Below are 27,772 nucleotides of genomic sequence, written 5' to 3'. Positions count from 1 at the left end.
GGGCTGCTTGTCAATCAAAGCGGTTACCACGGCGACGGAAATCAAAGCGTGTTTGAAGGCTAGAGTGAGAGAGAGAGAGAGAGAGAGAGAACCATGATAAAAGTTTCGGAAGTCGCCTGATTGTTATAAAGTTGCAGTTGTGTATGGGTGTGTGTGTCTGTAAGAGTATCCGCTGTGCTCGTGTTGTATTCGGGGCAGTTTGTCGGTGAGTGTCGGTCAGCTGGTCTTGTGCATGTCGGTTGGGTGATTAACTGGGACAAACTTATTAGACATAGACAAAAAAAACAACAACATATCACCAAGTTTAACTCGTCGTTTGAGTTTGAAGCGTCCTGAAGTGGATCAGTGAGTCGATTCCAGCTCATTAGCAGTAATTATTACCATCGGTATGATCCCTGAATATCCGTCTCGGAGCGTCGAGGCGAGGAACCGCGGTGGCCGGTGGCGTGAAGGCGCTCAGGGACGCTCCGGGTTACTGTGCGCCATCCACAGTGTGGTCAAGAAAGAGCCGTTCACCGAGCATTACACCCTCATCCCGGGAAAAGAACTGGGCAGGTAAACTCACACACACACACACACACACACACACACACTTCGAGCACATGCATGATGACTTCATTGTTCCCACAGTTCTGATTCTCTTTCAAACAAATATCACATCAAGTGTTTGGGTTTTTTTTTGTCCTCTTTACCAGGGGTTCACATTCAGTGATCTTCTGAACATTTATTTTACACGGAAACTCCAAACCGTGGTCACAATACTTACTAAAAAGTGTGTTTTTGAAATCATTGGACTTATTCCTATCAATACTATCTGTAGCCTGTCTAGATTTGACTTTTTTCACTCATTTGTATCAAAACTGCTCCTGAATTGCAGAAGGCACAATCTTGTTTCTAAGATTTAATAACAACAACAACAAACTTTAACACCTTTTCAACAAACTTTTAATTACACTCCTGAAAATTTAGCCATCATGAACCTGGTGGGTTTGGTGCCACAGACCCTTGCATCAGCTTGATTGCCAAGTATCCTGGGTTGCATGTACAAGGAATTTGTCATGGTGTGCTGGTGCTTTAACAATATGGAAAACTAGAAATAAAAAAAATAAAGCTTGTGTTAATGAGTCATTTTTCTTTAGAATAAGTTCAAGGTGCAGGATTAAAATATAGTAGCCCTTGTTGATTGTGTTAATGTAACACATATGAAATGAACAGTGTGGGGTTTACATGACTCTAATGTTCAGAGATGATCGTGGACACTTGGTATTATTAATATCGGAAGAAGTACACCATGGCGGTAATATGAGCAAAAGTCAAAATGTTTCAATGTTATTCCAGTTAAAGTGCAATATTTGTTACATTTCTACTTTGCACAAAAGTACAAACGAACCTGCTTCTCAATGTACTTAAGTATGAAAAGTAAATGGACTGACCCATGAAATCTATATTTCAATAATTTCTGCTTCCATCCTCGTGCACATCACGTTACACAGTGAGAGAAGCCACACATTTACGTTATCATTCCAACTCAGTTTTCTCACCTCATGACAGCATGATATTCAGATATACAGAAGATATTACGGATTTGAAATGTAGTGAGATGAAAGTTTTCCGGAATAAACTACTGTGATAAAGTGCAGATGCTTGAACAAAGAAAAAAAAGTGTTTCATTACTGTCTAGAAGTAGATGCCGATCCCGCAAACATCCCGAACCATCTAGAGACGTACCAGTGCCAATTGGATCCCACTTCATGTGGAGTTTGGACACTGGACTTCCTTGAGTGTTTAAAGGCTCTGGCATGGAGAAGCTGGTGTTGGATCTGTGATGATCGGAAATGATGAGTTGCTCAGTAGCTCCTAGGGTTATAACCATAATGACTGTAAAAGACTGTAGAAAGAACATTACTCATAATCTTACACTCCAGTGCTCATGTTAGTTCTCACTCTCCAGTGTTCTGTATTGTTTAAAGACTATAATCACACTCTTGATGTCACCCAAATGAGGATGGGTTCCCCTTTTGAGTCTGGTTCCTCTCAAGGTTTCTTCCTCATAACATCTAAGGGAGTTTTTCCTTGCCACAGTCGCCACGGCTGCTCATCAGGGATAAACACACATAACTCACTATAACTGTTAATTTCTGTAAAGCTGCTTTGAGACAATGTCTGTTGTGAAAAGCGCTATAGAAATAAATTGACTTGACTCTAGCACCGCCCTAAAATATGACCCTGGGTACCTTGTGTATATACAAGACCAAAATGACGTGTTTCTCAGGACTGTGGTGCAGCACACTATATTGAATTTTATTATTTATGTGTGCAAATCATTAATAGTGCAAGACAAATGTTCAATAAATACACAGGACAGTATTTAATGAAGTAAAAAAACAGTGTAAATGCTGTGTATAAACCATAAACTGTAAATATAATGTTTTATGGCAGTGTGTACAGCGTCTACAGTAAACCAAATACAGATTTCTGGACAAAGTTTTAAGTGTTTAAAGGGTGTGAGGTGTGAGATGCTTCATGAGTAAAGGCATTGTTCGCACTCAGGTGAGTAAGGCAGAGTCAAAGGTTGAACAACATTGCCTGACTTAGCTGGTTTAGTCTTTTTTTTATTATTATTATTTTTTTTTTAGTTTGTGTAGTCTATGCTATATCTTAATATTCGGTTGAAGACCCACCTCTTCCTGAAACACTTAAATTAGCACTTTCCAAGTTTGCTTTGTAGAATTCAAGAGTTATATTTATCTTAAGTTTGTAATCTAGCGTACCAGTGTAGATTTATTCATTGACTCAAAGCACTTTTGCACTTCGCTCAGGACAAGGTTGGTCTGCTAAATGCAGTAAATGTAAATATTCACACATTTAGCATATTGTAATGTGAAATCAATCGTGCAGAGACTCAGCAGACTCTGATAACATGATCGCTGTCTTGCAAGTGTGTTTAGAGGAGTTTCTGAAGGTTCTATTGAAGCTTGATATTTCTGAGGTGCATATTTACACATGCTGTATTTCCTATTGCAAATACATGCTTTCGAGCCAATGCAGCGTTCTTCTTTCACAGTCCTCTGTGTTAAGGCGCAGTTTTATTTCTTCTTTGTTCATCGACCTACTGGTTGTCAGCGGTGACCCCCATGTTAAGTCTTTTTGCAGAGTTTGTTATAAACAAACACAATAAAAAATGAAGCTTTGGTTAGGTTAGCGGTCTTGGTGGTTAGATGATTGCAGAATCTGAACTATTTTAGTGCCACCACTTACAGTCATGCCAAGTTGCAGGATTTAAAAGTGACAGTAAAGATAGTCCTGGTTCGCTATTTTTATCAGGAAAAACCTTTTTTTTTCCACCGTTTAACAACTTAACCAGTAGTCATTTTTTACAATGTTATGACCTCTACATTTACATTTGCGGCATTTAGCAGACGCTCTTATCCAGAGGGACGTACAAAAGTGCTTTAAATCTCTAGTAATGAATAAATCTACACTGGTACGCAAGATTACAAACTCAATATAAATATAACTCGAATTCTACAAACTTGGAAAGTGCTAATTTAAGTGATTCAGGAAGAGGAAGGTCTTCAGTCGTCGCTTAAAGATAATCAGGGACTCCGCTGTATGGACATCTAGGGGAAGTTTATTCCACCACCTCGGTGCCAGAACAGAGAAGAGCCTTGAAGTATACTTGCCTCTCATTCTGAGAGAAGGTGGTACCAGTCGAGCAGTGCTGGAGGATCTCAGACAGCGTGGTGCAGTGCGAGATGTGATGAGGTCACTGAGGTAAGATGGTGCTGGTCCATTTTTGGCCTTGTAGGCAAGCATCAGTGTTTTGAATCTGATACGTGCAGCTACTGGAAGCCAGTGAAGGGAGCGCAGCAGTGGGGTGGTGTGGGAAAACTTGGGCTGATTGAACACAAGTCATGCAGCTGCGTTTTGGATCGTTTGCAGTGGACGGATAGCGTTCAGGGGAAGACCTGCCAGCATAGAGTTGCAGTAGTCAAGTCTTGAAATAACAAGAGACTGAACAAGCACCTGGGCAGCCTGTGTGGACAGAAATGGTCGGATCCTTCGGATGTTATAGAGAAGAAATCGAAAAGAACGAGCAACATTAGCGACATGTGGGAAGAAAGACAGTTCATTGTCCATAGTTACCCCAAGGTTACGAGCAGTGGCTGAAGGGGAGAGCAGAGCTCTAGTGGTTTCAATTTATGCAGCACTTAGGTGTCATTTAATTGATGCTCATTTAACTTGGGTGCCAAAACATTTAAGTAACATGAAAATATCCTTACTAAGTACTCTTGCTACCCTGGTCAAAATGGTAACCCAATAGTAATCATGTTACTTAGTTACTGTCCTAGGTAATAGAAATGATAGCACAGTGTTGCAAACTCATGGATTTATTACCATAGTGTGTTCTACATTGTCTTATAGAAAGACACTCTTATTAGGAAGTATTAATGGTACTGTAGAAAGGCTAAGAACTTTGTCACACACTAATGAAATCCTATAAGGCAGCCACCCTTTTGTCGTACAATGTCTCACAAAACGGTTAACATCGCCCCATCTGCTCTCGCTAAAAGAAATGATGAAACCCGGCATTATCCTCACATGCACTGCATTGGAGCTTCGGTCATGTGACTGGAAAAAAGAAGAGCCACTGTTCGGATGGTTTGTGGCTTTGAGGCACACGAGTCAGCCTAATGGTCCTCGTCTGTATCGTTGCTTGCAGGCGGACTTCTAAGCCAGGCAGCTTTCAGAGTGCAAGACGTAAATTTCACAGCTGAAATTTGTTCGAGAACAAGAGCAATGTCTGAGATTTTACACAGAGTCGGTGGGGGCAGGACAACGAATTAAACCCTGGAAGTCTCTTGGCATTTCCGTCAAACCTTCTCTAACCTTCTTCATTCTAATTTCTTTACTGGATGGCACATCTGTTTCAGAATGTGATCGCTTTAAAATGGGGTTTCAGTATCTGCTAAAGGAAATGAATACATTTTATAGGACTAAGGATATGTTTGATTTTGCAGAGGAGCAAGAATCCTTGTTTCCCAAATATTAGGTAAAAGAGGAAGCATCATATTGGATATGTTTTTCACTGTATTAATTTTTAAGCCCAAAACCATAAATATGTCAAACTCAACCTCTAACATCAGTCACTGTGGGTACGGTTAGTGTTTTTGGGCCGATTTTAAACAAAAGGCATTAACACTCTACTGTATATGGTGCTAAAAACATTCTGGTTTAATGATCTACTACGCCGGTCCCTCCTGAGTGAGGAGGAAACGTTAGGCTGTCTGGATTTTCGGCTGACTCAAGGGATTAGACTAATTGACATATTTACAGCCAGGCTGTAAAACAATCAGTCACATGCACAGTTGCTGAGAACATTAATTGAAACTTTTTCAGTGTTCACGCTCACCCAAACAGATTTATGTTCGAGGAATGATTGGTATTTTGTCAAGTCTGGAACCTAAGGGGCATGATGACAATACAACCCAGTGTTTAACTACTGAGCTCTAATGTTAAAGTAGAACATCGAACAGATTACTGCAAATATAAAGAATATTTACAGGGACGAACAAATCACTAGCTCAGGTAGGTTTTATTACTATTTAATTTTTTTTCCCCTTCATTCGACATCCACCGAAAGAAAATTTTTTACTGACCTTCACTGAACAAGTGTTTCTTTGTTTCTTCAAGTTTATTTTAACAGCTATGCTTCATGTTTTATGATTAATTAGCTCGCAATGATTGCCGAGCACAATAAAGTGCAGCATATGGCTGTCCGATGTAAAACGCTTGTGAGCACAACACACAGTTAAACTTGAGAGAGGAGATAAAGCAGGTAGTCAGAACTGAATAAAAGTCAGTGGCTTTCTGAATTTTCTTAAAAGTGGCAGCACGATCGTGCTTGTAATGCTTTTGAATAATGACTACAATCAAGTCATCCAAAATGTGGTAAATTAATCCTGAGTTTGGAAGTTGGGCCTTGTAATTGTCACTTTTTGCGTCTGTGCATTGGATCTACTAATTAGAAGGGGGGGGGGGGTTGAAGCAACAGTTCGGTAGGAAAGTTGATGGGGCATTCGTATTCTTTTTCTAATTGGCGGTCCGTATCTCCTAATCAAAGTTACAAGGTTTAGTCAAATGATGCAAAGTATTGTGCCTGTCTTACTTGAATATTTAGCTAGCTTGTCACAATTTTGTTGTTTACTGTTTTTCAAGGACAGTTAGGATTCCAGGCAACCAAATTTATGATTCATTTGACCCTTTCTTTCTTTTTTTTTTCCTTTTTTTTACTACTTTATTTTAAACCTTCATTTGAGTACAATCATGTAGCATATTTCAACTTGCATGTAATGACCTGTACAATTATCCAATGTGTTTTTAAGTTGAAATTATACTCATGATTTGTTGCAAAGTTTAACATAAGAAGGGTGGAGTAAAGAAATTATAAATAACTATATAGATCCAGGGGGAAAATGTGTCGTCATTCAGTTCCATCCAAAGTAAACTCAAATTAATTATGTTATGTATATGAATATTAAACAGGGTGTGTATATATATATATATAAAAATCACACAAACTTGTATACATACTATATGGATAAAAGTAGTGGGACAGCTGACCTTTCCTGGCATATGTGGTTCTTCTCCAAACTGTTACCACAAAGCTGAAGGCACACAATTGTATAGGGTTGATAATATGTATCCTAGGATGCGGTAAAATAAAATATCGGGTTTACTTGAACTTGGAGACCCAAACTGTTCCAGCATTGCAATGCCCCTGTGCACAAAGTGAACTCCATGAAAATAACGTTTACATGGTTTGATGAGGAAGCTCCTAAGTGGCCTGCTGTAGAACTCCGATCTAATCCCTACTGAACACGTTTTGGGATGAACATCAGTATCGGAAATTATTAACACCCTTTTGGCTCATGAACACACATCTCCACAAGCACACTCCAAAATCTAGTGGAACATCTTCCCAGAAGAATGGAGGAAATTATAAGAGCAAATTGAGACTAAGTGGGGAATGTGATGCTCAAAAAGCACATATCATACTTATTATATACTTATACGTTTTTCCTGTGTACGTTTTAACCATTTAATTTCTGATTGCTTTCTTTTTGGCTGCCAAAAGCATCAGATATTTATTATCAACTGATACTATGTATGTCCAGATATAGTATCAACTGATACTATATCTGGACATACACAGCCAATTTGACCCTTTCAGTGATGTTCTGTGGCGTTTTTATGCAAGTGTCTTTGGTCTATGCTACTGGAAAACGTCTGCTCTGTTTTAGTAATACTTTCTTTCGGCTTCTCCCGTTAGGGGTCGCCACAGCGGATCCTCCGCACGTTTGATTTGGCACGTTTTTTAGGCTGGATGCCCTTCCTAACGCAACCCTCCCCAATTTATCCGGGCTTGGGACCGGCACTGAGAGTGGCTGGGGATGGTTCCCTGACCTGCTCTGTTTTAGTAATACCAACCATATATAAACCATTAGGTGAAATCACAGTGGTTATGTGGTTTCTAAATTTACAAATATGGGTAATTGCAGGCTTGTCGCACTGCATTCCACTACTCAGGAAACACCCAGTCCTGTCAGGTCAGTTCTATAATGTTGTGCAGTCCCTCGCCAAATTGCTTGGTTTAAAATGCCTTTCCTTTTGTGTGTATGACCTTGAAACACATTCAACACTTGCTCAAAAATAGACGTGAGTTTATTTGCTTTGAGATAACCATTCTTTGAAAAATGAGATATAAATTAGTTCGCAAACATTTGGCAAACCATATCTAATGATCCAAAGTTCTTATAGTAAAGAACACACCGTTTTAAATGGCAGGCTGTCATTTGACTGCATTACTACTGCTTTGAATAGAAGTTATATAGTATTAAGCGAAAGAAAACTTTTGAAAACTACATACAGCTTTCCTAAAATGGAATTGTTTCTAGCTACATTTTCGTTTGCTGAAAAAAGGTATTGTATTAATAGCTCAACTGCTGAGAGTTTCTTCATGTAAGACTTTTACAGGAACTTCATCAGTAAAGAATCCGATGAGTTGCCTAGCAAAAGCATGCTAATTATTGCTCATGTTTTAAAAAAGCACGCATTAGGTCATCTGAGCCTCCAGTGGTTGTTCACAAAATGGAATTTGTCATCGTTAATTAAGGTCAGACACTACATAGGTATTTGGGAGGGCTTGGTTTACAGCCTGTATTTCTCCTTGTCTGGCCATCAGCTAAAATAGCATGTCATCAGCTGAAAATGTCTCACCCTTCCTCGTAAATCTGATGGCCGCTGCGTGCGGTTCCGTCTCAGGATGGGGTTTAAGGGCCTGTCGGATGTGTGCAGTGTGGTCCCTTTCACTTACGCCACAGGCCCCCTCCTCGTTTCCCATCTCCTATTCTTACAGAAGGGATCTGTCTCTGGCCTGACAGCTGAGACGGGATACCATGACATCATTGCTCCACTTCTCACATTGTTTGGGTCTCAGGCTCCGATGGCAACATCTGCGGCGCGCCATGGCAATGGTGTGAGGAAAGAGAAGGGGAGGGTGGCCATGTGAAAGCTAAGTTTGTTATTGAGGCCCATTGGTGAGGAAGAATGCCACCCTCGCTCCCCACCAAGCATTAGCGAGAAGCTGTGGTGCTCATTGTTTACACACTGAGAATGCCATGCTGTACTTGAAGAGGCAGTCATATAATGTTTATTCAGATAATGTTGACAAACCAAAGCTCACAATTCTGATTGTGGATTTCATCATAGCTTGTTTTACTTTGTACGAAAAGTTCCCCAATGGTGGACAAATGATACATTCATTATCTGTCCTTCAGGGCAAGTATAAGCTCCCTTGTCCTACTCAGCCCCATGTTTTGGTTGCCCAGAAACCAAACTGACCAGAAATCTACGTGGCAAATAATGAATTGTAATAACGTATGGGAATCCAGTTTGCTAGGTAAGTATATTAATACAGATTAAGGGAAATGAATGAGCAGCCAACATGAAATCTATAATCTAGTTCTTTAAGATCTGATAAAATGTTTGCATGACATTTGTTGCATCTTAGGATACGATTAGAGTCCGAGAAGTGTCCTAGTTTCTCTTCAGTCTGACTAACTGTGAGGTGATGTGTTAGCTGAGTTATTTGACAGTTTTATTTATTTCTTTCTTTTGCTTAATTTTTCAGTGTTTTGACAAACTGGCATGTTCATGACTGAAAAGATGACCTGTTATCCATGAGTGCTAATAAATTACAGAAATTGTTCATTTGAGATCCAGATCACGCCTCTGATATGTGTGTAGTGCAGCAGGTGGTGGGATTTGGGAGCGAGTTGTACAGTATCAAGGTGCATCACAGCCACGCTTATGTTCAAATACAGCTACAGAACAAATGGGAATTAAAAGTTGTTTGTTTCTGACTTTGACTTTGAACTTTGGGCAAATGCAGATTTACAACAAAATTGAATAATTTTAACATGCCCAGCAATTTCATCTCAAGAGTTAATGATTTGCCTGTTTTCGCCATCTTCACCTCAGTTTGTCTTTTTTTCATTACTCTCATGTATCGAAATGATCGAGATGCTGAACGGAAACGGGCACATCTGAAAACATTTGCTTCATGACACAAATAAGTTAATGCACTTTCCCAAAGTATGCAGAAAATGTCTGCCTGTGTGCCCGGAGATGAGTGTGAATAGGCGCCTCTGCGTTGAGGTCACATGTCAGAGTTCATTAATTCCTCCTGTCATAGCCATAGAGTAAACATGCCTCAGGTTTCTATCCGGACGCTTTTCTCTCTCTCACTAATCTTTCAGTCATGATTTTGTGTGGGGGTTTTTTTGTGCTGTTTTTGAGATAGGGTTGTAGTTACCTCATTACCTTATCTGCTTCTAGCTGGCTAGGTGACTAATGCAGCATGAGCAGCCACACTATCACTTGGGCTTGGGAGAGAAAGTGTGCACAAGCCAACTTGTTTTCTATTTACCCAAGATAATGATGGAGTAAATCCTCCCTTCATTACTTTTGTAGTAAACTGTTAAATGTAACGGGAGCGCTTACACACACTCACAGGTTGAAATGAGTCAACCAGCACTTGTGACTCACTGAATGAGAAAAAATTTATATACAGTTTACCAAAGAAAAACTTATAAACAAACTTTAGACCAACTTTTGGTAATTTCTAGACTCAGGTGACATGATATAAGGTGACATTAATGAGGATTTACAATGGTGTGATAGTGTTTGACCCCCTCCTGATTTCTTAGGAAAAGATAACACAAGTGATCAGTTCAGTTGCAGTGCAGTTTTTAAATGAAGGTTTTTATAATTGAGGGAAAATAAAATCCAAAACGACATGGCCCTGTGTGAAAGTGTTTGCCCCTAAACCTAATAACTGGTTGGGCCACCCTTAGCAGCAACAACTGCGATCAAGCATTTGCGATAACTTGCAATGAGTCTGTTACAGCACTGTGGAGGAATTTTGGTCCACTCATCTATGCAGAATTGTTGTAATTCCGCCACATTGGAGGGTTTTCAAGTCTGAACCACCTTTTTAAGGTCATGCCACAGCATCTCATTAGGATTCAGGTCTTTGACTAGGCCACTCCAAAGTCTTCATTTTGTTTTTCTCCAGCCATTCAGAGGTGGACTTGCTGGCGTGTGTTTTGATCATTGTCCTGTTGCAGAACCCAAGTTTTTGCTTCAGCTTAAAGTCACAAACAGATTGCCAGACATTCTCCTTCAGGATTTTTCGGTAAACAGCTGAATTCATGGTTCCATTTACCACAGCAGGTCTTCCAGGTCCTGAAGCAGCAAAACAGCCCCAGACCATCACACTACCACCACCATATTTTACTGTTGGTATAATGTTTTTTTTTCTGAAATATACTTTCTTTCGGCTTCTCCTGTTAGGGGTCGCCACAGCGGATCCTCCGCACGTTTGATTTGGCACGTTTTACGCTGGATGCCCTTCCTAACGCAACCCTCCCCAATTTATCCGGGCTTGGGACCGGCACTGAGAGTGGCTGGGGATGGTTCCCTGACCGGGGATCGAACCCGGGTCGCAGCGGTGAGAGCGCTGCATCTTAACCTCTAGACCACCAGGGGACCTATTTTTTTTCTGAAATGCGGTGTTTTTTTTATGCCAGACGTAATGGGGGACACACCTTCCAAAAAGTTTTACTTTTGTCTTGTCAGTCCACAGAGAATTTTTCCAGAGGTCTTGGGGATCATCAAGATGTTTTCTGGCAAAACTGAGACGACTCTGTTTTTTTTTTTTTGCTCAGCAGTGGGTTTTCTTCTTGGAACTTATTGTTGCCCAGTCTCTTTCTTATGGTGGAGTCATAAACACTGACCTTAACTGAGGCATTTGTGAATAAATGTCTCTCACTGTGGTTCACTGGAGTCCCAAAGCTTTAGAAATGGCTTTATAAACTTTTTTTTACCAGACTGATGTATATCAATTACTTTCTTTCTCATTTGTTTCCGAATTTCTTTGGATCTCGGCATGATGTCTAGCTTTTGAGGATCGTTTGGTCTACTTCACTTTGTCAGGCAGGTCCTATTTAAGAGATTTCTTAATTGCAAATAGGTGTGGCAGTAATCAGGCCTGGTTGTGTACACCACTGTATGTGTTCCCTGGAAACAATTAAATTAGATATTGCTATTTGTTTGAACATCATACAATTAACTGTGCAGGAAATACAGGAGCCATTGTAATTATTATTCCTCTCTTATGTTAACTGGATTGATTTGGTAAGCTGTTTGATAGACATATCACATTTTGTTTACTACATCAGCTAAAAAAAAATTTAAATAGTGGTGGCTAGATTTTTCACCAGTCCAGATGGTCGCAGGCCAAGTAGATCAGTAAGATGCATGACTACTACGTGAAGAACCCTGTTAGGATTTGCAGGCAAAACATTTTTGCTGGTGACCTTTGCTGTAAATGGTTTTGAATAGACGTCTTGTACCGTATCTTCTAACCTTTTTTTTGCTTTGTCAAAAGGTAGTTACGGATTTTCTTTAGTAAGTGTAAATAAGAGATACTTCAGCTGCTTGGTGTCAAAATGTCACCGCCCTGACGTCATGTCTCTAGCATATCCCTGCCAAAGGCTCTCTGCCAAGTTCCAGTCTTACTGAGTCCATCTGTCAGCATCTTTAAAGCTTGCTTTTAGGCCTACTGTCATCTATTGATCCCCTTTTCTTAAGGGTAGGATTCACTGCTCTTAAGTTAATTTAAAAGCTATAAGAAGCCTTCTTTCCACATTGCTGCTGCTAGTTCATGGAAGTCTGTCAATAGTAAAGTTTACAAACGAGCTTCTTCAGCAGATCTGGGCTGATTAATTTGTTTTGTTATCATTTTTATAGCATCAAACTTTTCTGAGTGGTTTGGCATACATTTCTTAAATAGGATTACAGACTTCTATAGACCAGGGCCACTCTGTCAACCCAGCACACATGAAAATCATCTCTCTCAGGGTGTTGTCTGTGTGAGGCTGCTGGCATTGGAAATGTGCTGACACTATTCCAGAAAAACTGCTGTGAGCCTTTTTAAAGACCCTGTAAGAGCAAAAGCTCAGACTGTGTTCCCAGCCATTTAAATCCTTCACTCTTGTTGGGCTAACAGAATAAGCATTTTGGATCTCACATTATAAATAAGAAGCATGTTGCCGACCAAGGGTTGGACAAATCATAAAACTGTTAGCTTGTCCACCATGCAAGTAAAAGCTCCAGTGTGCTCACTCAGTCTCTTGGCTGGAATTTGGCAACCTTGTTGACTAAGCTGAAATGTGATTGCTAAGATTTAGTAATTGTAAGGTAGCGAGTTATACAGACTCAGGGAAACAAACTTGTTTACTTGCAAACTTTTTGGTGGGTGGGAATTGGTGGAAAAAGACCAAATTGGGGGGAAAATTCTGTCATTTCTTTTCCTGTTTCTTAAAGCTAATCTCTGCCTGGTAACTATAAATGGAAATAAATATATAATAGAAAATTAGCTTCTTTTTGTTTTTTAATTTCTGCAGATATTTTCTTGTAATTCCCTAAATAGTAAATTTTGTACACAGTTCACAGCATCATAAAGGCGAAGGAAAAACAAAGCATATGAAACATTCCACCTGAAAGTCCAGTTATGGTTAAGCAGTGAGGTTTGTGTAGCAGTGGCCATGCTTCACCTGATTAGCTGCAAACCTCTGAACTGACCGGTTTTATGTAAGGGGATTATAGACACTCCTTTATTACATTCAGACCTGGCAGTCCTGTTTTTAAGAAGCCAGTGTTTAGCAGCAGGGGTCAGATTAGCACACTACTACAGGAGTTAAGGTACGGTGTAACCGTGCCATCAAGGTCGATAAAATCCTGTTAGGTTTTCAATTGAACGGAAGAGGCGTTATAGTTTGTGAGTCAGTTAACCTCAACGAGCGTGATTAAACTTGTGTATTGGTGTGGAATGAAGCTAGACTTAAAGATGTCAAATCTATGAGGTATTACTATGGTTGTCAAAGTGGAATTTGTGAAGCATAGCGAGTGTTTCTGCGATCTGTTCAAATAACTGCCATTTCCTATAGTCAGGAGCCTCTGTGTCTAGACACTTTATTCGACTTGGTTTGAATAAGCAGGCTTAATAACGGCAACGTAAATCCATTGAAAATGAGTTCGGAAAAATATTGTTAAAATGCAATCCTTTGGTTTACATGATCATCCAGCCGGGCCTAGCAAAACAAAAAAACAAAAAACAAAAACAAAAGCACCTCCCCTCTCAGTTGATAATGAACTAATGCTTCTTATAGCGTCCTCAGGTGTCTGACCTGGAGGATTGGAATCAAAGTCTAAATCTTTAAAATAGAGAAGACATATCAACAGTTTAGGAAGAGGAACGTGGAAAAAATGGCAAACCAATAGATCCAGATATGTTGACAGGAATCTCTAAAAGTGCACCGTTATGTAATTTATCTCCTTTATCGGATATGCATTTCTTTTTCTTCCTACCTCCTTAGTTTCAAAGACGGCAGCTATGGCAGCTGTTTGTAGTAAATCTGTAAGCGAGGCAGACAGAATGGGGGTAAAAAATGGGGGATGTTTCCTCTGGGCCCTGAAGTCTACTCCAAAGTCTGTGATTTTTAAATGAGTGCTGTCTAAAGCCATTTCTGTCTGAGAACTGGAAGGACCAAGGGATTGATTAATGCCAGAACAGCAGATACAGCACCATGCTATACTGTAATATAGCAAATATAAATGATTTAAGTAGCCAAATACATAAGTATGGTATAAATTCTGATTCTGTATGACCTGATTTCATCAATTTAATACAACAAAGTATGGTTTGTTTTTATTTAACATGGAATCCGCAGACTTCTGTTCACCAGCGCACTCAAGATGACCCAAAAGATTCTTCTCTATCTTCTGTCTTCGCATATACTGTATGTAGATATATGCTTAGCCGCAATTATATAAAAAAAAAGGTGTTTTATTTCCCTTTTAGAGAAGTAAAGAGAGCGATATATACAAAAAAAAATCAAAAAAGAGTTTTTTACTTCATACCAATAAAGGGTATAAATTATACCACAATAATCCCTGTCAACATATGTGGAATATTTGTTTGCCATTTTTCCTGTTCCTCTTCCTAAACTGTTTGTTCTCTATTGTAAATGTTCAGACGTTTGTACTGTAACTGTACCACTTGCAGTTATGGATAACTGCAATATTATTTGTAATCTTATACTGTACATAGGAACACTGGATATCCCCATCTAACCGCTGGATGCAAACATGATTTTTGTGATTTCAAATGCATGCAGATGGCTGGATTGGCAGATGATTATTTTTTAGAAGCAAAACTAAACTATCAGGTTCACACAGCGTCCAGCTGCGAGTAGGAAACGCACCCTGCAGATCAGTCCTACGGTCACGCCATCCCATTCAAACACATTCCTTTTTGCTTGCATGTTTAAAAGCTGGAGTTGTTGAAAAAAAGAGGAGCTGTCATATCACAAGCCGAGGATCACATGACTCTGAGGATGATCATTAATCCTGCTCTAAAAGCACCAGATTGAGCAAGGTAGCGTGTCCATGGTTATACATGCGCAGAATCATTAAGCCCTAGAGCATTGGAGGCTGGCTTGCTGCATTGTAAATCATTCCTGTTTAAGTAGGGATTTGTCTGGTGACAGCTTTCTTTCAAGGTTACCTTCCAGTTCAAAGGAAGTCTTTTTGTTGAACTAAACACCAAGACTATCACAAGGTTAAATCAACAGCATTGCAGTGGAAAGGTCAGTTTCTCACACTAAGATGTTTTAAATTGGCTATATCATGAATGGTTCATTGTGTCAGTCAGGGTTTTTTTTTTTTTTTTTTTATATATTTTTTTAGTGTAGAGAGAACTTCGTTTTCTCCCTGTTTCTGAGACCGTGGCGAAACAAATTATTAGTTAGGATGCTAAGGGCATAATAGATTTCAGCAGGGGATGTCATCTCGAACAAGTGGGTCACCCACCGCAAAGTGGGCACTTGATTGTGCAGAGGGAAAAGGGAGGCTTCAGGCAGCTAATGATTTCATTCCTTAAAATTGCAAAGTGGGACAAAGGCATGTTCAGCCTTCAGGATATCAAGTGTGCCATCTTTATATCCACCCCCACCTTTTACACTTTTAACCACCCTCTGTCTTTTCTTTCAGTAGCATGAAATAATACTCATAATTTTCAGGTTTGTGTGTAGCTTACATTAGCTAATGTAATGCCAACTGAAAGCTATTCTTACCAGCAGGTCTTTTTAAGGTGTTTTTATTTTAATGCATCAGCATAAAGAGTACTTTTGTACGTCGCTCGGGAGAAGGGCGTCCGCTAAATGCCGCAAATGTAAATGAGTAGAGATAATTTTTGGGGTCATTTTGATCCGCCATTACATTCAAACATTTGGTGTAGATTTTCCACTGCGTTTTTACTTCCCAGTATGCGTTAGTTGTTTGTATACAGAATGTGTAGCGAGAAGCCCGTACTTCACTCATCCCTAATCGAAATACACTACATCTGTCTTTTTTTTTTACTTTCTCGGCCTCAGGGGGAAGTTTGCAGTGGTAAAGAAGTGTGTTGAGAAGAGCACCGGCCGAGAATATGCTGCCAAGTTCATGAGGAAAAGGCGGAAGGGCCAGGACTGCAGAGCGGAGATCATTCATGAGATCGCTGTGCTGGAGCTGGCAGCATCGTGCCATCGAGTGGTCAACCTGCATGCAGTCTATGAGATGCCCAGTGAGATGGTGCTCGTTTTAGAGTTGTAAGTATATAAATGCAGATGTGCTTTAATCTCATGATATGTGTAGAAGTGCTTATTAAGATCAAATGCATTTATAAAAGGCAACGTATATAAGCTATTAGACTAAATAAATACCCAGTAATGAATAACGGTGGTTAATGTGGCAAAATTGTATGTGAGAACATCATGATTGTAATGATGATGTAATATATATCTCGACCAGGCATAACTTCAAGGCCACCGATCAGGTATAGCATTATGATTACCTGCCTAATATTGTGTTGGTCCCCCTTTTGCTGCCAAAACAGTTTTTAATTTCTTTAGTAATTTATTAAATCAATGAGCCCATGATCTTGTTGCTGGTTCACTGCTGTTCCTCCCTAGGACCACTTTTGATAGATACTGACCACTGCAGACAAAGAACAGCCCATAAGAGCTGCAGTTTTGGAGATGCTCTGACCTAGTCGTCCAGACAAATTTGCTCAAATCCATACGCTTTTAACACGTCAACTTCAAAGACAAAATGGTTACTTGCTGTCTAATATATTCCACCCACTAACAGGTGCCATAATAAAGAGATAATCAGTGTTATTCACTTCACCGTTTATAATGTTATCATTTCATAATGGTATGCCTGATTGGTATGTATGTGTGTATATTGAGTTCATATTGTCATCACCAAAGCCGAGTACCAAGTCACCCGACTCACCTGGAACTGGATTTATTTATAATGAACTATAAAACATGAGCATGATTTTAAAAACCAAATAAGAACTAACAGCCTGCATAGTGTGTTATGGTAATTCAGATGAGTGAGCCTGCATGTGTTTGTTCTACAGCTTCCCTGATGCTGGGTTGCCTGTTTCCCAGTGCTAGGGATTATTTTCATTACATTACAGTGCATATAATGCTAGGGATTATTTTCAGGGAAACGCAGTAATACATCATAATACATTGTTTACGTTGTTGGTTGTATATTTGGGCTATCAGCTTTTAGCTCTGTTACACTCAAAGCTACTACTTATTCATGAACAAAACACATTTCAGGAAGGAGAGAGTTTTTGGGAATTGATAATAAAGCTGAAATGCTGGAAAAAAGTAAAAAAAAATCTTTTTCTCCAGAGAAAGGATGTCTGATAGTAAAGTGGTGTGCCAAAGGCCCATTTACTGCAGTGCAAACAGCATAGTGTCTCAATGTTGAAAGTAGAAATCAGAAATAGAAATAGTTTCATGGCATGGTTGCCATAATATAAAACTTGTCTTGTCTGCACTGGCATAAGCGATCCAGAATTGCGGTCGTACACAAGGGTGATTGAACAGATAGATCACTAAATTATAAATAAAGTGTGTTCTACATCTGTTCAGATTCATCCACAGGCCTCATTTTAGAGCAGCATTACTTCTCTTTCAGCACCCCTGTCTCAGTGCAGGGTCAATCTCATTTCCTTTCTTCCATCAATGAATGGCATGTAGTCAGTTCCCTTTTAGTTCAAGTCCATCATCTAGCGATCGGCACACCCTTTTCCCAACAGCAGCTGGTGAAGAGAGCTGTTCACTGATTTGGAATTTGGAATTTCCAATTGATCAGCCAGATCATGTATCAATTCTGGAATCATTTGAGTAATTTCAGTTTTTTTTTTTATTTTAATATACTGTGGATGAGTGAACACCAGTTTTTTTATAAACCTCAGCCAAGCCAGATTAGTTAAGAAGTGAATCAACTGAACAGAAAGTTCACCAGAGGTCTTTTTGGGGGGGTTTGCAGGAAATGAGCTGTAATGCATTGTGCTTTTGTGAAAATCCATCATGTTTAATGAGAGCAAACCTAATAAAAAGTTAATTGTTAGACTCTTTTTATTCATCCCTTTCCGTGCACTATTGGGACTATTTTGAGGCACTGGGGCGATTTGGGGGAGGGAAGGGGACTTTGGCTTTGGTTGGGGTCATTCCACAATGATAGAAGCCTATTCATGGTTAATGGTGGGTTTATATTTTTTTTTTGAGGGGAACTTCATCAGGCTTGGCTCAGGAACATGCCCTCATTGCACTGTGGCCTCCAGCTGAGTGTTCATAATGTCAATGCGTTGTGAGCGACACGCGAAGGCCTGGATCGTTGATGTGGCTCTTGCTATGTCTTTTATGGTTTTGTTTTTTCTTTCCTTGCAGTAACAAAAGGAAAATATATATAGTATACATAATATAAGAATAATAACGATAATAATCAATAATGAAATTTGTTGTCAACGAATGCCGTTCTCGATTAATTGGGCTACTTAAGTTACGGGTTAGCGCGACGGCAAGAAAACACAGCCGCTGCGAAACGGCGTAGAGTACAGGATCAACCTGCGGCAGGAAAAAGCCCCAAGTGACGAATGAAGACGCAAAAATCCTCATATAATCTTCATCATGCAGTTTAATGTAGCGTTATCGTGTAAAACTGTTTGCTAACTTTGGGACAGTCGCACTGGATCTGTTCTGTCTTGACTCGCGAGGATCAGGTTGCGCAATCAGCTCGCATAGTGACAATTTAATTAAAACGGTGCGAACGAACAGTAAATCTAAAAGCAGCAAATGTTTTTAGTCACTGTTGTGCTTTTTAGCGAATGATTATGCATTTGTACACCAATGCATATTTTTTCCTTTTTTTTTTTTTTTTTTTATATCAAGCATTTGTCTGCTTGATATAATATATATAATATAACAGTTTATATATTTAATATACTATGTATATATTATTTAATTATTATACAAAATGTTATATATTCTAGATGCTTATATCTTCAGAACTGAACCAATTGTCTATTTTATTTTAAACAATAATTGTGAAAAGAATGTTGAATTATATTTTATATAGATTTCCGAAAGCACGTTTGTCAACTGCTATTATCATTAAAAACAATACAAATGTTTATTTACGCAAATTGCTTCACCTTGCATACTCGAAACCTTTTTTTTTTTCTTTTTTTCTTTTTTTAAACAGAAACAAACAACCCAGTATGATTGATTTTGTACAAGGAGCAATCCCCTTATGTACTCCAAGTAGCAGCCACTAAAAAGTTTACAAAATCTCGAAATTAAAGAAAGTTAAATTCAATGTGTGGCTTTTGCATTTTTTTCAAGTACACTTTTATACATAAATACCCAGAATTAGGGTTCTATATAGTTATAATTAAACAAAAAATCTCATTTTAATTTAATTTTTTTTGTATCAGATGTCTGATTAATCGATTATCAAAATAATCATTAATGCTGTTAAACAACATATCCGATTGATCTGTCTTCATTAATGAGGGACTGTGATAGGAATATTTTATAAAGTTTTGCTGCACTGCAATATACAGTGTGGCCCGATTGAACAGAAGTATAAACACCACAACAGTGCAACGTGACTGTGCAACTTTCAGCGACTGCTGCTTCTGTATTTCACATAATACTGTAGCATGCACTTAATGTAATCTAAAACCTTTCACCCAGCATGGTGACAGAGAAACAGTATTAAACATGCATCTGCCCTGCCTGTGCATCTTCTTTCAGCTGTTTCCTCTCCCTGAGTGAGAAAGCAGAGCAGCTGCAGCAGCCCACAGGTGATATGAGCCTGAAAGCCTTGACTAGGAGAATGCAGTGGGCGGATAGTGAAGGAGTTTTGCTGATGGGGAATAACGAAACATGAGTCACGCCCAATAACTGTAGGGTTGAGCAGCTGCACTTGTCTCCTTCCTACTCAGACTGTCAGGATGTGGTGCTCTGTAGTGTTTATCCTGGTTGCTATGAGTCTTGAATATTATCAGAATAGACCTATATTCTAAATATTTGTATGAATTTCATCATACTGTCATTGTTAAATTTCCTTTAAGAGCAGCTTTGATGATGGTGTCTGCCAAGGTTTATATTCACTTGTAACCTTTTTTTGGTATGGATTTGAAAAAAAATCCCGTATAATTGGTCTATATGAAGGTTTGATTGAGAAGACGATTCACCATTTTCTAGAAGGAGTCTCCAGTGTCTGTGCATTGTAGCACTCATAAGTAAAGCTGAAAAGCTAAGCTTCATGATGGGGGAGGTTCAGGGGTGAGAAACAAGCCTGAGGAGCTTCTGTTTGAAGTTACTGTTTAAAGTGAGAAGTGGTTATGGATAAATTTGTGGTCATTAAAGAGGCCATATGCACTTCCAGCACACGTTAATGAAAAGTGGTCGATTTTGGGTTAGCAACAGAATTTTGTGTGCTTTACATAGCAAAGTCGTGTATTTTAACTCCAGGTGTTGGGAAAAAACTTGGTGTCGAGCATTTATAACTGCTGCACACACACACACACACAGTCTTAATTAAATCCCTGTTTATATTTTGACCTTTTTTCCATTTTAAGGACCGTTGACTGAAGTGGTCAGTTCTAAATCTTCAAGGGATGCAATTCCTAATAGTCATAAATGGTTTAGTGGTGGACTTTAAGAAGACCAGCTCCTTGTAATCTTCTCTGTGTTTTCCAGCTGGGTTACAGATTGTAAAAGTTTGCTGCTGTTTCTGTGGCAAGCATCAAGGAATCCTTTGATGCAGGCCTAATTGCAATTAATTACTCAGACAGGCCCAGCATGAAGCTTTACCAGTCGATCTATTTCTACATCCTGTTACTTACAATCAAATGAATACAGTCATTTGATTGTAAGTAACAGGATGTAGAAATAGATCGACTCGTAAAGCTTCGTGTTGTCTGAAATGTGTTAGATACTGATTGTTGAAGAACACCTTTACACATATTTAAAAGAGCATTAAAAGGCATTTGCCGTGTTGTGTGTGTGGGTGGTAAGGGTATTCAGATTATTGAAAGCTAACTAGCTCCATGCTGTTTGAAGGCTGCAGTGTTCGGACATTACTTGCCCGGCCAAAAAAACGTGACCTACTTATGATTTGGCCAGATCTTTCTTTTTCCCTTCCCCTTTTAGTCTGGTGTTTAGAGTCTAACGGCCCGGCCTGTCATTTCTGGACTGTAATTACTGCAACCGCAGAGTGGAGCGTTTGCATTTTTCAAATTTTTAGAAGAACCAGAATGACCAGCCAACTAAGCTAATTGCTTTTCCCTACAAGTGTTTTATTAGGGTTAGGAAGGTGCTGTTTCTGCTGTTTTGTTTAAAACCGCGTTGCTCATTCACAAGTCAAGACAACAATGATTACTGACTGATTTTTATCATATCACAGGACACTTTGAATCAGGTCATTTTAAGCACATTAGTCATTCGGCTTGTCTGCTGGTAATGTAAAAATACAAGAATATGCAAATAGTGTGATCTGTAGCATGTAGCGTACTCTAGGTGTGGAAACGCTACTGAGAAAAAACAAACGATTGCAAAAAGTTGTTAACGGCAACTGTTTTTCTTTTGTTTTGTTTTTTAGTTACACAAAAGGATCTAATTAATGATTATAGAATATAGTGGTTTCTGTATTAGTAAAATAACAAGGCGGTTTATAAACAAATCTAACCGTTCTTGTGTTCAACCAGAAGTAGCATTTGTACTCTTGACTATTGTTTTATCATCTATTTTCATAATAAACATGCTATTAGATCATTTCCATCCGATTCCATTCCATTTTTTAAGCAACATGAGAAAGAAATGATAAGAAGCCAAAAGACTCAAAGGGGAGCGCATTCTCTTCTCAGTGACACTGGTTAGAATAAACCTCTAAATCTCTTCATTATACAGGTGTAGGAGAGTGAAAGACAGAAGTAAGTGTTAAATATATTCACAATGAGCTCATACGGAACATCGTTTTATGCAGTTCTTAGGTGTTCTGCAAATCGTTTTTCAAATCTTGTATGAAGACTAAAGATTAGTTTGGGTTTGTCAAAATGTGCAGGGAGAATCAAGTACAACATTTTCTTTAGTGTCCTGTGTGTTTTTAGCATAATCATTACAGTTCAATATAGAGAAGTACTCTGTTTGGTGAGTGTTATGAGAAAACTGCAGAATAGGATTACAAGCCTGGCAAACACTTATCCGAGCTTATCCAGGAGCTCGCTAAATTCTACACGTGCATGCAGTTACATACAAACCTACTGTGCACGCACGCAGCTAAACCAAAATGTTTAAACAGGCAAAAGACCTTTTTCACTAATAGCCATGGGTTTGGTTCTTAAAGTCCACCATTAGAATTTTTCCAACATTTTTCGTGTGTACTTGCAGTATGTTTGTGCTTCAGTCTGCATTCTGTTGCAATCAGTGCTCATCCGTTTTCAGTCTAACCATCAAAAACATGCACACGGAAACATAAAACAATATGTAGCCCATAGCGAGACACAATCGACTCCAGCTTTGTGTTTAAGGTCACTCATTCTCTCTCATCTGTGCTGTAATTGAATTTGGCAGGCTGTCTGCTCTGGGAATCTCAGTGAATTTGTGCTCGGCTTCTTCAAAGGTTTTAGCTTTGCTTTAAGCCAGTAATGCTAGCTAGCCTACTGTGGTCTGGGGTGAAAAGAAGAAAAGACTGAAAATGAAACTTTTGCATTTTATGTTGTATTTTTGCTCTCAGACACAAATTGAGTGGACGTTAAAGGGATGGCCCTAGAACAAACAGTAAAAGAAGAAAAAGCAGTGTTCATAAACTACTATATTGTCACTTTGTGTATTTTGCACTGCTTTATCACTGCACCACTGTATATTCCACCTGTATTTATTCTGTATATACTCTATCATACGTGCACACATCCATATCCTGTCAATTCTTTGCACAATTATTCTGCAAATATAATTTTTTTATTTTTTATTTTTTATTGTAAATAGGCCATGTCTGGTTAGATGCTAACTGCATGTCATTGGCTCTGTTCATGTACCTTGCACGATGACAAAGTTAAATTTAATCTAATCTATGTATAGCCGCACAGTAATGTGTAATGAGTAATCTTTTCCCAGGCTTTATGTTTTGCGTGTGCCTTCACATGCTTGCGACTGTGTGTCTATTCCTGACATTGCAACACAGTCATGCACTTGTGGTGACTTACACTAAGGTTAAATCAGGGCTGTAGACCTAAAGACATTTGACCTAGCGCTGATCAGTGTAAGGCTTTTCTACGGTAATAATTCAGATGAAATGTCTTGAGTGTTAAAAGGGTATCACAGAGCAGCCGCATACCTTTGGAGGGGGATGCTACCTGGTGGTCCAGAGGCAATAAATGCATCTCTTCTGTTATCTGGAATGCGCCATATAACGGACCATGCGAAGAAATCATGCCTCTGCTTGATCTATAATCCTAAACCTATATGACCTATTCTTATAAAAATTCTGAAATAGGATAGATTTTGTGTAAACCAGGAAAATCTATGAATATTTTAAATGGCGTATATAACAAATGTTATGAACTATTGTTTTTTTGTTTTGCATTTATAGTGCTGCTGGGGGAGAGATCTTTAACCGGTGTGTGGCAGAAAGAGACGAAGCATTTAAAGAAGAAGATGTGAAGCGGCTGATGAGGCAAATCCTTGAGGGTGTAGCTTTTCTTCATAAGAACAATGTGGTTCATCTGGATCTGAAGGTGATCGATTCATCCTGTCACTAAGTGAACACTATCAGTTTAACTAGACTAAAAAGACACCATATGGACAAAAGTTTGTGGACACCTGACCATAAGAGTCATATGTGCTTTTTAAACATCCCGTTCCACATTTGGTCCCCATTTGCTGTTATATAAGAACCTCAACTCTACTGGGAAGATGTTCCACTCGATTTTGGAGTGTTCTTGTAGAGATTTTCAGCAAAAAACCAAAGCGTTAGTAAAGTCAGGGACTGATATATAGGGTAAGGAGTTCTGGGGAGCGTTCCAGTTCATCCCAAACATGTATAGCATATCTTCATAGAGCTTGCTTTGTGCACAGGGGCATTGTTATCCTGGAACAGTTTTAGATGACTAGATTTAGATTTCCTAGATCAATTGAACGGAAAATTTTGCTTCTGCATCCAAGACATTCTATACCATTTGTGTGCCTTCAGTTTTGCAGTAGGACTTTGGGGAAGAAGCACCTATGACTGGGACAAGTCAGTTATCACAATACTTTTTTTTGTCCATATAATGCATCTGGCGAATACGTGATGCTAGAGTCCACCTAGTGGTCTGTTGTTGTAAGTGATTATTTTTGGAGGGGTAATGCATTGTATTATATTGTTTAGATACCGTTTGTAATGTATAGAACTTGTAATCTGTAATAAACACTCAATTGCATTTAATAGAAGAATTTACATTAAGACTTGATTTTAAAATATTATAATAGTTTAGTTTACCTTTTATCTCACTTGACACATTAAAGCAGTTCTTAATATCCTTATCAACATGTGACGTTTGTCCTCATTTAGGGACACCAATATGTCAGGAATGATATAAATTAGTGGAATTACCTGTGGTTCTACTGGTATGAATGTGCAACATGTGATGCATGAATTTAGTGCTGTTTTTAAGTGATTAATCTGGTATGTTATTACAAAATGCTGAAAAAAGATGTGCTCTATTTAAGAAGAAATTTTTTTTTAAACCCTCTTCAGCCACAGAACATTCTCCTGACTAGTGACAATCCCCTTGGAGACATTAAAATTGTGGACTTTGGGCTCTCAAGGATGGTGAGCAGTAATCAGGAGATCAGAGAAATCATGGGCACACCTGAATATGTCGGTAAGACATGCTGTGGCATGGAATACTCAGGTTTGAATATCCAGTATTCATGGTTTTATTTATTTTTATATTCATTGTTTTCCCCCCCCCCCCCCTTTACTAGCCCCTGAGGTTCTCAGTTACGAGCCCATTAGCACAGCCACTGATATGTGGTGAGTAGTTTTTCTTTAAAGGCCCTACAAGTACTTGGATATTTAATTCACTAATGATGCTTAAACGAGGCCAAAATTGCATAACATAAACTCCATCCATGGCATAATGCTTACCGAATCATATAAGTGTAATGGTTGTGGCCACGACTTCAAAGCAGTTCTGCAAGTTTCTGTCTCTTGAAAGCAGTTTCCATAAAATGTTTTGTCAAACACGTGTATTTTTTTCCTCGTAGGAGTATCGGCGTCCTTGCGTACGTGATGCTGACAGGCATGTCTCCGTTCCTCGGAGAGGATAAGCAGGAGACCTTCCTCAATATCTCCCAGATTAACGTCAGCTACACAGAGGAGGAACTGGAGCAGCTGGACAAAGCGGCCATCCACTTCATCAAGTCTTTACTCATCAAGGAGCCTGAGTATGCACAGTGACATCCCAGAATACTACTATCTACTATTTGCATAGTTGTTTTGAGTTGAATTGGAACGAATTCTGCTTAAAGTGGTCGCACGTAGTCCCGAGGAGGGGAAGATTTTGGCTCTGAGCTATGATTTTTAATCTAAACATAAGTCATTTAAGGGCATACCTGGCTATTTATATATACACACCGATTAGGCATAACATTATGACCATCTGCCTAATATCGTGTTGGTCCTTCTTTTTCTGGCAAATCAGTTCTGACCCATCGAGCATCAACAGCATTAACTTCTTCAGCAGTTTGAGCTCCCCACGTGCATCAGCCGATTATGACCCTGTCAACGGTTCACTACAGTTCCTTCCTTAAACCACTTTTGATAGATACTGACCACTGGAGACCGTGAACATCCCACAGGCGCTGCAGTTTTGGATGCTCTGACCCAGTCGTTTAGCAATCACAATTTTGCCCTCATCAAACTCTCTCGAACCTTTATGGTTGTCAGACCGTAAACATTTCAGAGTAGCTTTGTGCTGCACTATTCTATCTTTTGCTCAGTTATGACAGATTCCCCATCCTCACACATTATTAACATATACAGTACATCATTTCCATTTACGCCATTTGGTTAGAGACTTTTATCCAGAACTACAGTTGATAGTTTGGTCTTGCTCAAGGGCCCAGCGAAGGCAGCTTGGTAGTGCTGGGATTTGAACATAGGACCTTCCGATCCACAGTTCAATGCCTTAACTACTGAGCTACCACATCCAATATACATCATCCTTTCACATTGTTACTGTGTCCCAAAAGTTAATTTAGCTGGAAAATATTTGACATAAATTTAAACCTACACTGACTGAAACAGCCATATACCAGCTCATACCATGGCAACCATGCCAATCCAACGGCAGCGAAGCAGTGCATCATCTCATGCAGATACAGGTTAAGAGCTTTGGTTCTTATTAGCCGTGAGCAAGAACCTGAGGTTACAGTGAGCTCATTCATTCATTGAATGAGCTCAGATTCATTGAAAATGGGCAGCTGAAGACTGGAAAAAAGGTCAACTGGTTTTATTTTAATGCGCCCAGTTTCGGTGAACTTGTGCCTGCTGTAGCTTTAGATTTCTGGTCTTGGCTGGCAGGAGTGGAACCTGAACCTGTGGACTTCTGGTGCTGTAGCCTATTTGGCTCACGGTTCATTTTTGTTTTCAAGATCAGTTCTAAAACGTGATTATTTGTTGTTCGTATTTGTCTTGTTTTGTTTTGTTCTGTTATACTGTTAGATTTTTTTTGTATAACTGGTGTGTGTGAGCAACATGTTAAAAACAGAATCCATGTTGTATTGAACAGGGATCGTGCCACTGCAGAGGAGTGCCTGAAACACCAATGGCTACAGGAGACAAACTCTGCAAAAGAAAGGGGAAAGATCACAGCCTCCTCCATCCCTGAGCCAGTCGGCACGGCTGTCTCCACTCAGCACAGTGACGAGGATGTTAAGGAGGAAAGCAGACTGACTGAGGAGCTCATCGTCATGGCAGCGTACACTCTAGGCCAGTGCAGGCAGTCCTCAGACAAGGAGAGCCTGACCCCAGAGCAGAAGGCTATCTCAAAGCGTTTCAAATTCGAAGAGCCCTTCCCAGGCCTGCAAGAGGTGCCAGGAGATTTCATTTACTAAACCCTACAATGGCCAGCCAGCCATTCAGCTCCAACTAACGCTGCACTTCTGACAAGCCTCTTTTTTTGTGACAACTCCTTAACTTTTAACCCACTATATTAAGCCAAATTGTATTTGTTTTAATTTTTTATGTTCATTTTTGCTGTTTTATTTTATGAAATATTATTATAAAGACTAAGCTTTTGTATGGTACATAGTTGCTCTCTTTTGTGTGGTGTTTTCCCCCCCTGAGTGTGCCATGTTTGTTCATATCTCTTCTATACATCTATTCCTAGTTTTCCCTGTTTTCTCATTTCCATTACGTTTTCTTTGCTGTTTTGGTAAATGTGTATGTGTGTTTGCAGGGGGAGAGCAGGGCTGGTGGAAGTATATATAAATTAAACTAATTTTAAGAGTTACGTCTGTATTTTTTTTAAATGTTGCGTGCTCAGTTCCTGACAGGTTCTTGTCTGGCTGCTAGTAAGGTAATAATCTCTAGAAATGTCATTTCTCTCCCCATGACCCAGTGTATATTATTGCCTTTTTTAATGTCTGTTCATTGTGCATTGGTCAGTTTAAAGAGTATATCTTTTAAATGACATCACGTTTTGACAGTGATTGTCTTGATGTTGTAAATAAAATTTCTCTTTGAAGAA

At 39.2% G+C, this 27,772-nt stretch overlaps 1 protein-coding gene across 1 annotated transcript; it reads left to right on the top strand.

The window, feature by feature from the left end:
- Window positions 1-27,772, top strand: stk17a (serine/threonine kinase 17a). Its single transcript, XM_083547789.1, has 7 exons — window positions 1-555; window positions 16,062-16,274; window positions 23,629-23,773; window positions 24,775-24,901; window positions 25,005-25,053; window positions 25,287-25,466; window positions 26,813-27,772. Exons 1-7 carry the CDS (start codon window positions 389-391, stop codon window positions 27,135-27,137), a joined length of 1,206 nt encoding a protein of 401 aa, XP_083403915.1. The 5' UTR covers window positions 1-388; the 3' UTR covers window positions 27,138-27,772.

This window comes from Silurus aristotelis (assembly GCF_946808225.1).
Source record: "Silurus aristotelis genome assembly, chromosome: 1".
NCBI lineage: Eukaryota > Metazoa > Chordata > Actinopteri > Siluriformes > Siluridae > Silurus > Silurus aristotelis.
The sequence above is the reverse complement of the archived record's forward strand: the minus strand, read 5'-3'. Positions and strand labels throughout refer to the sequence as shown.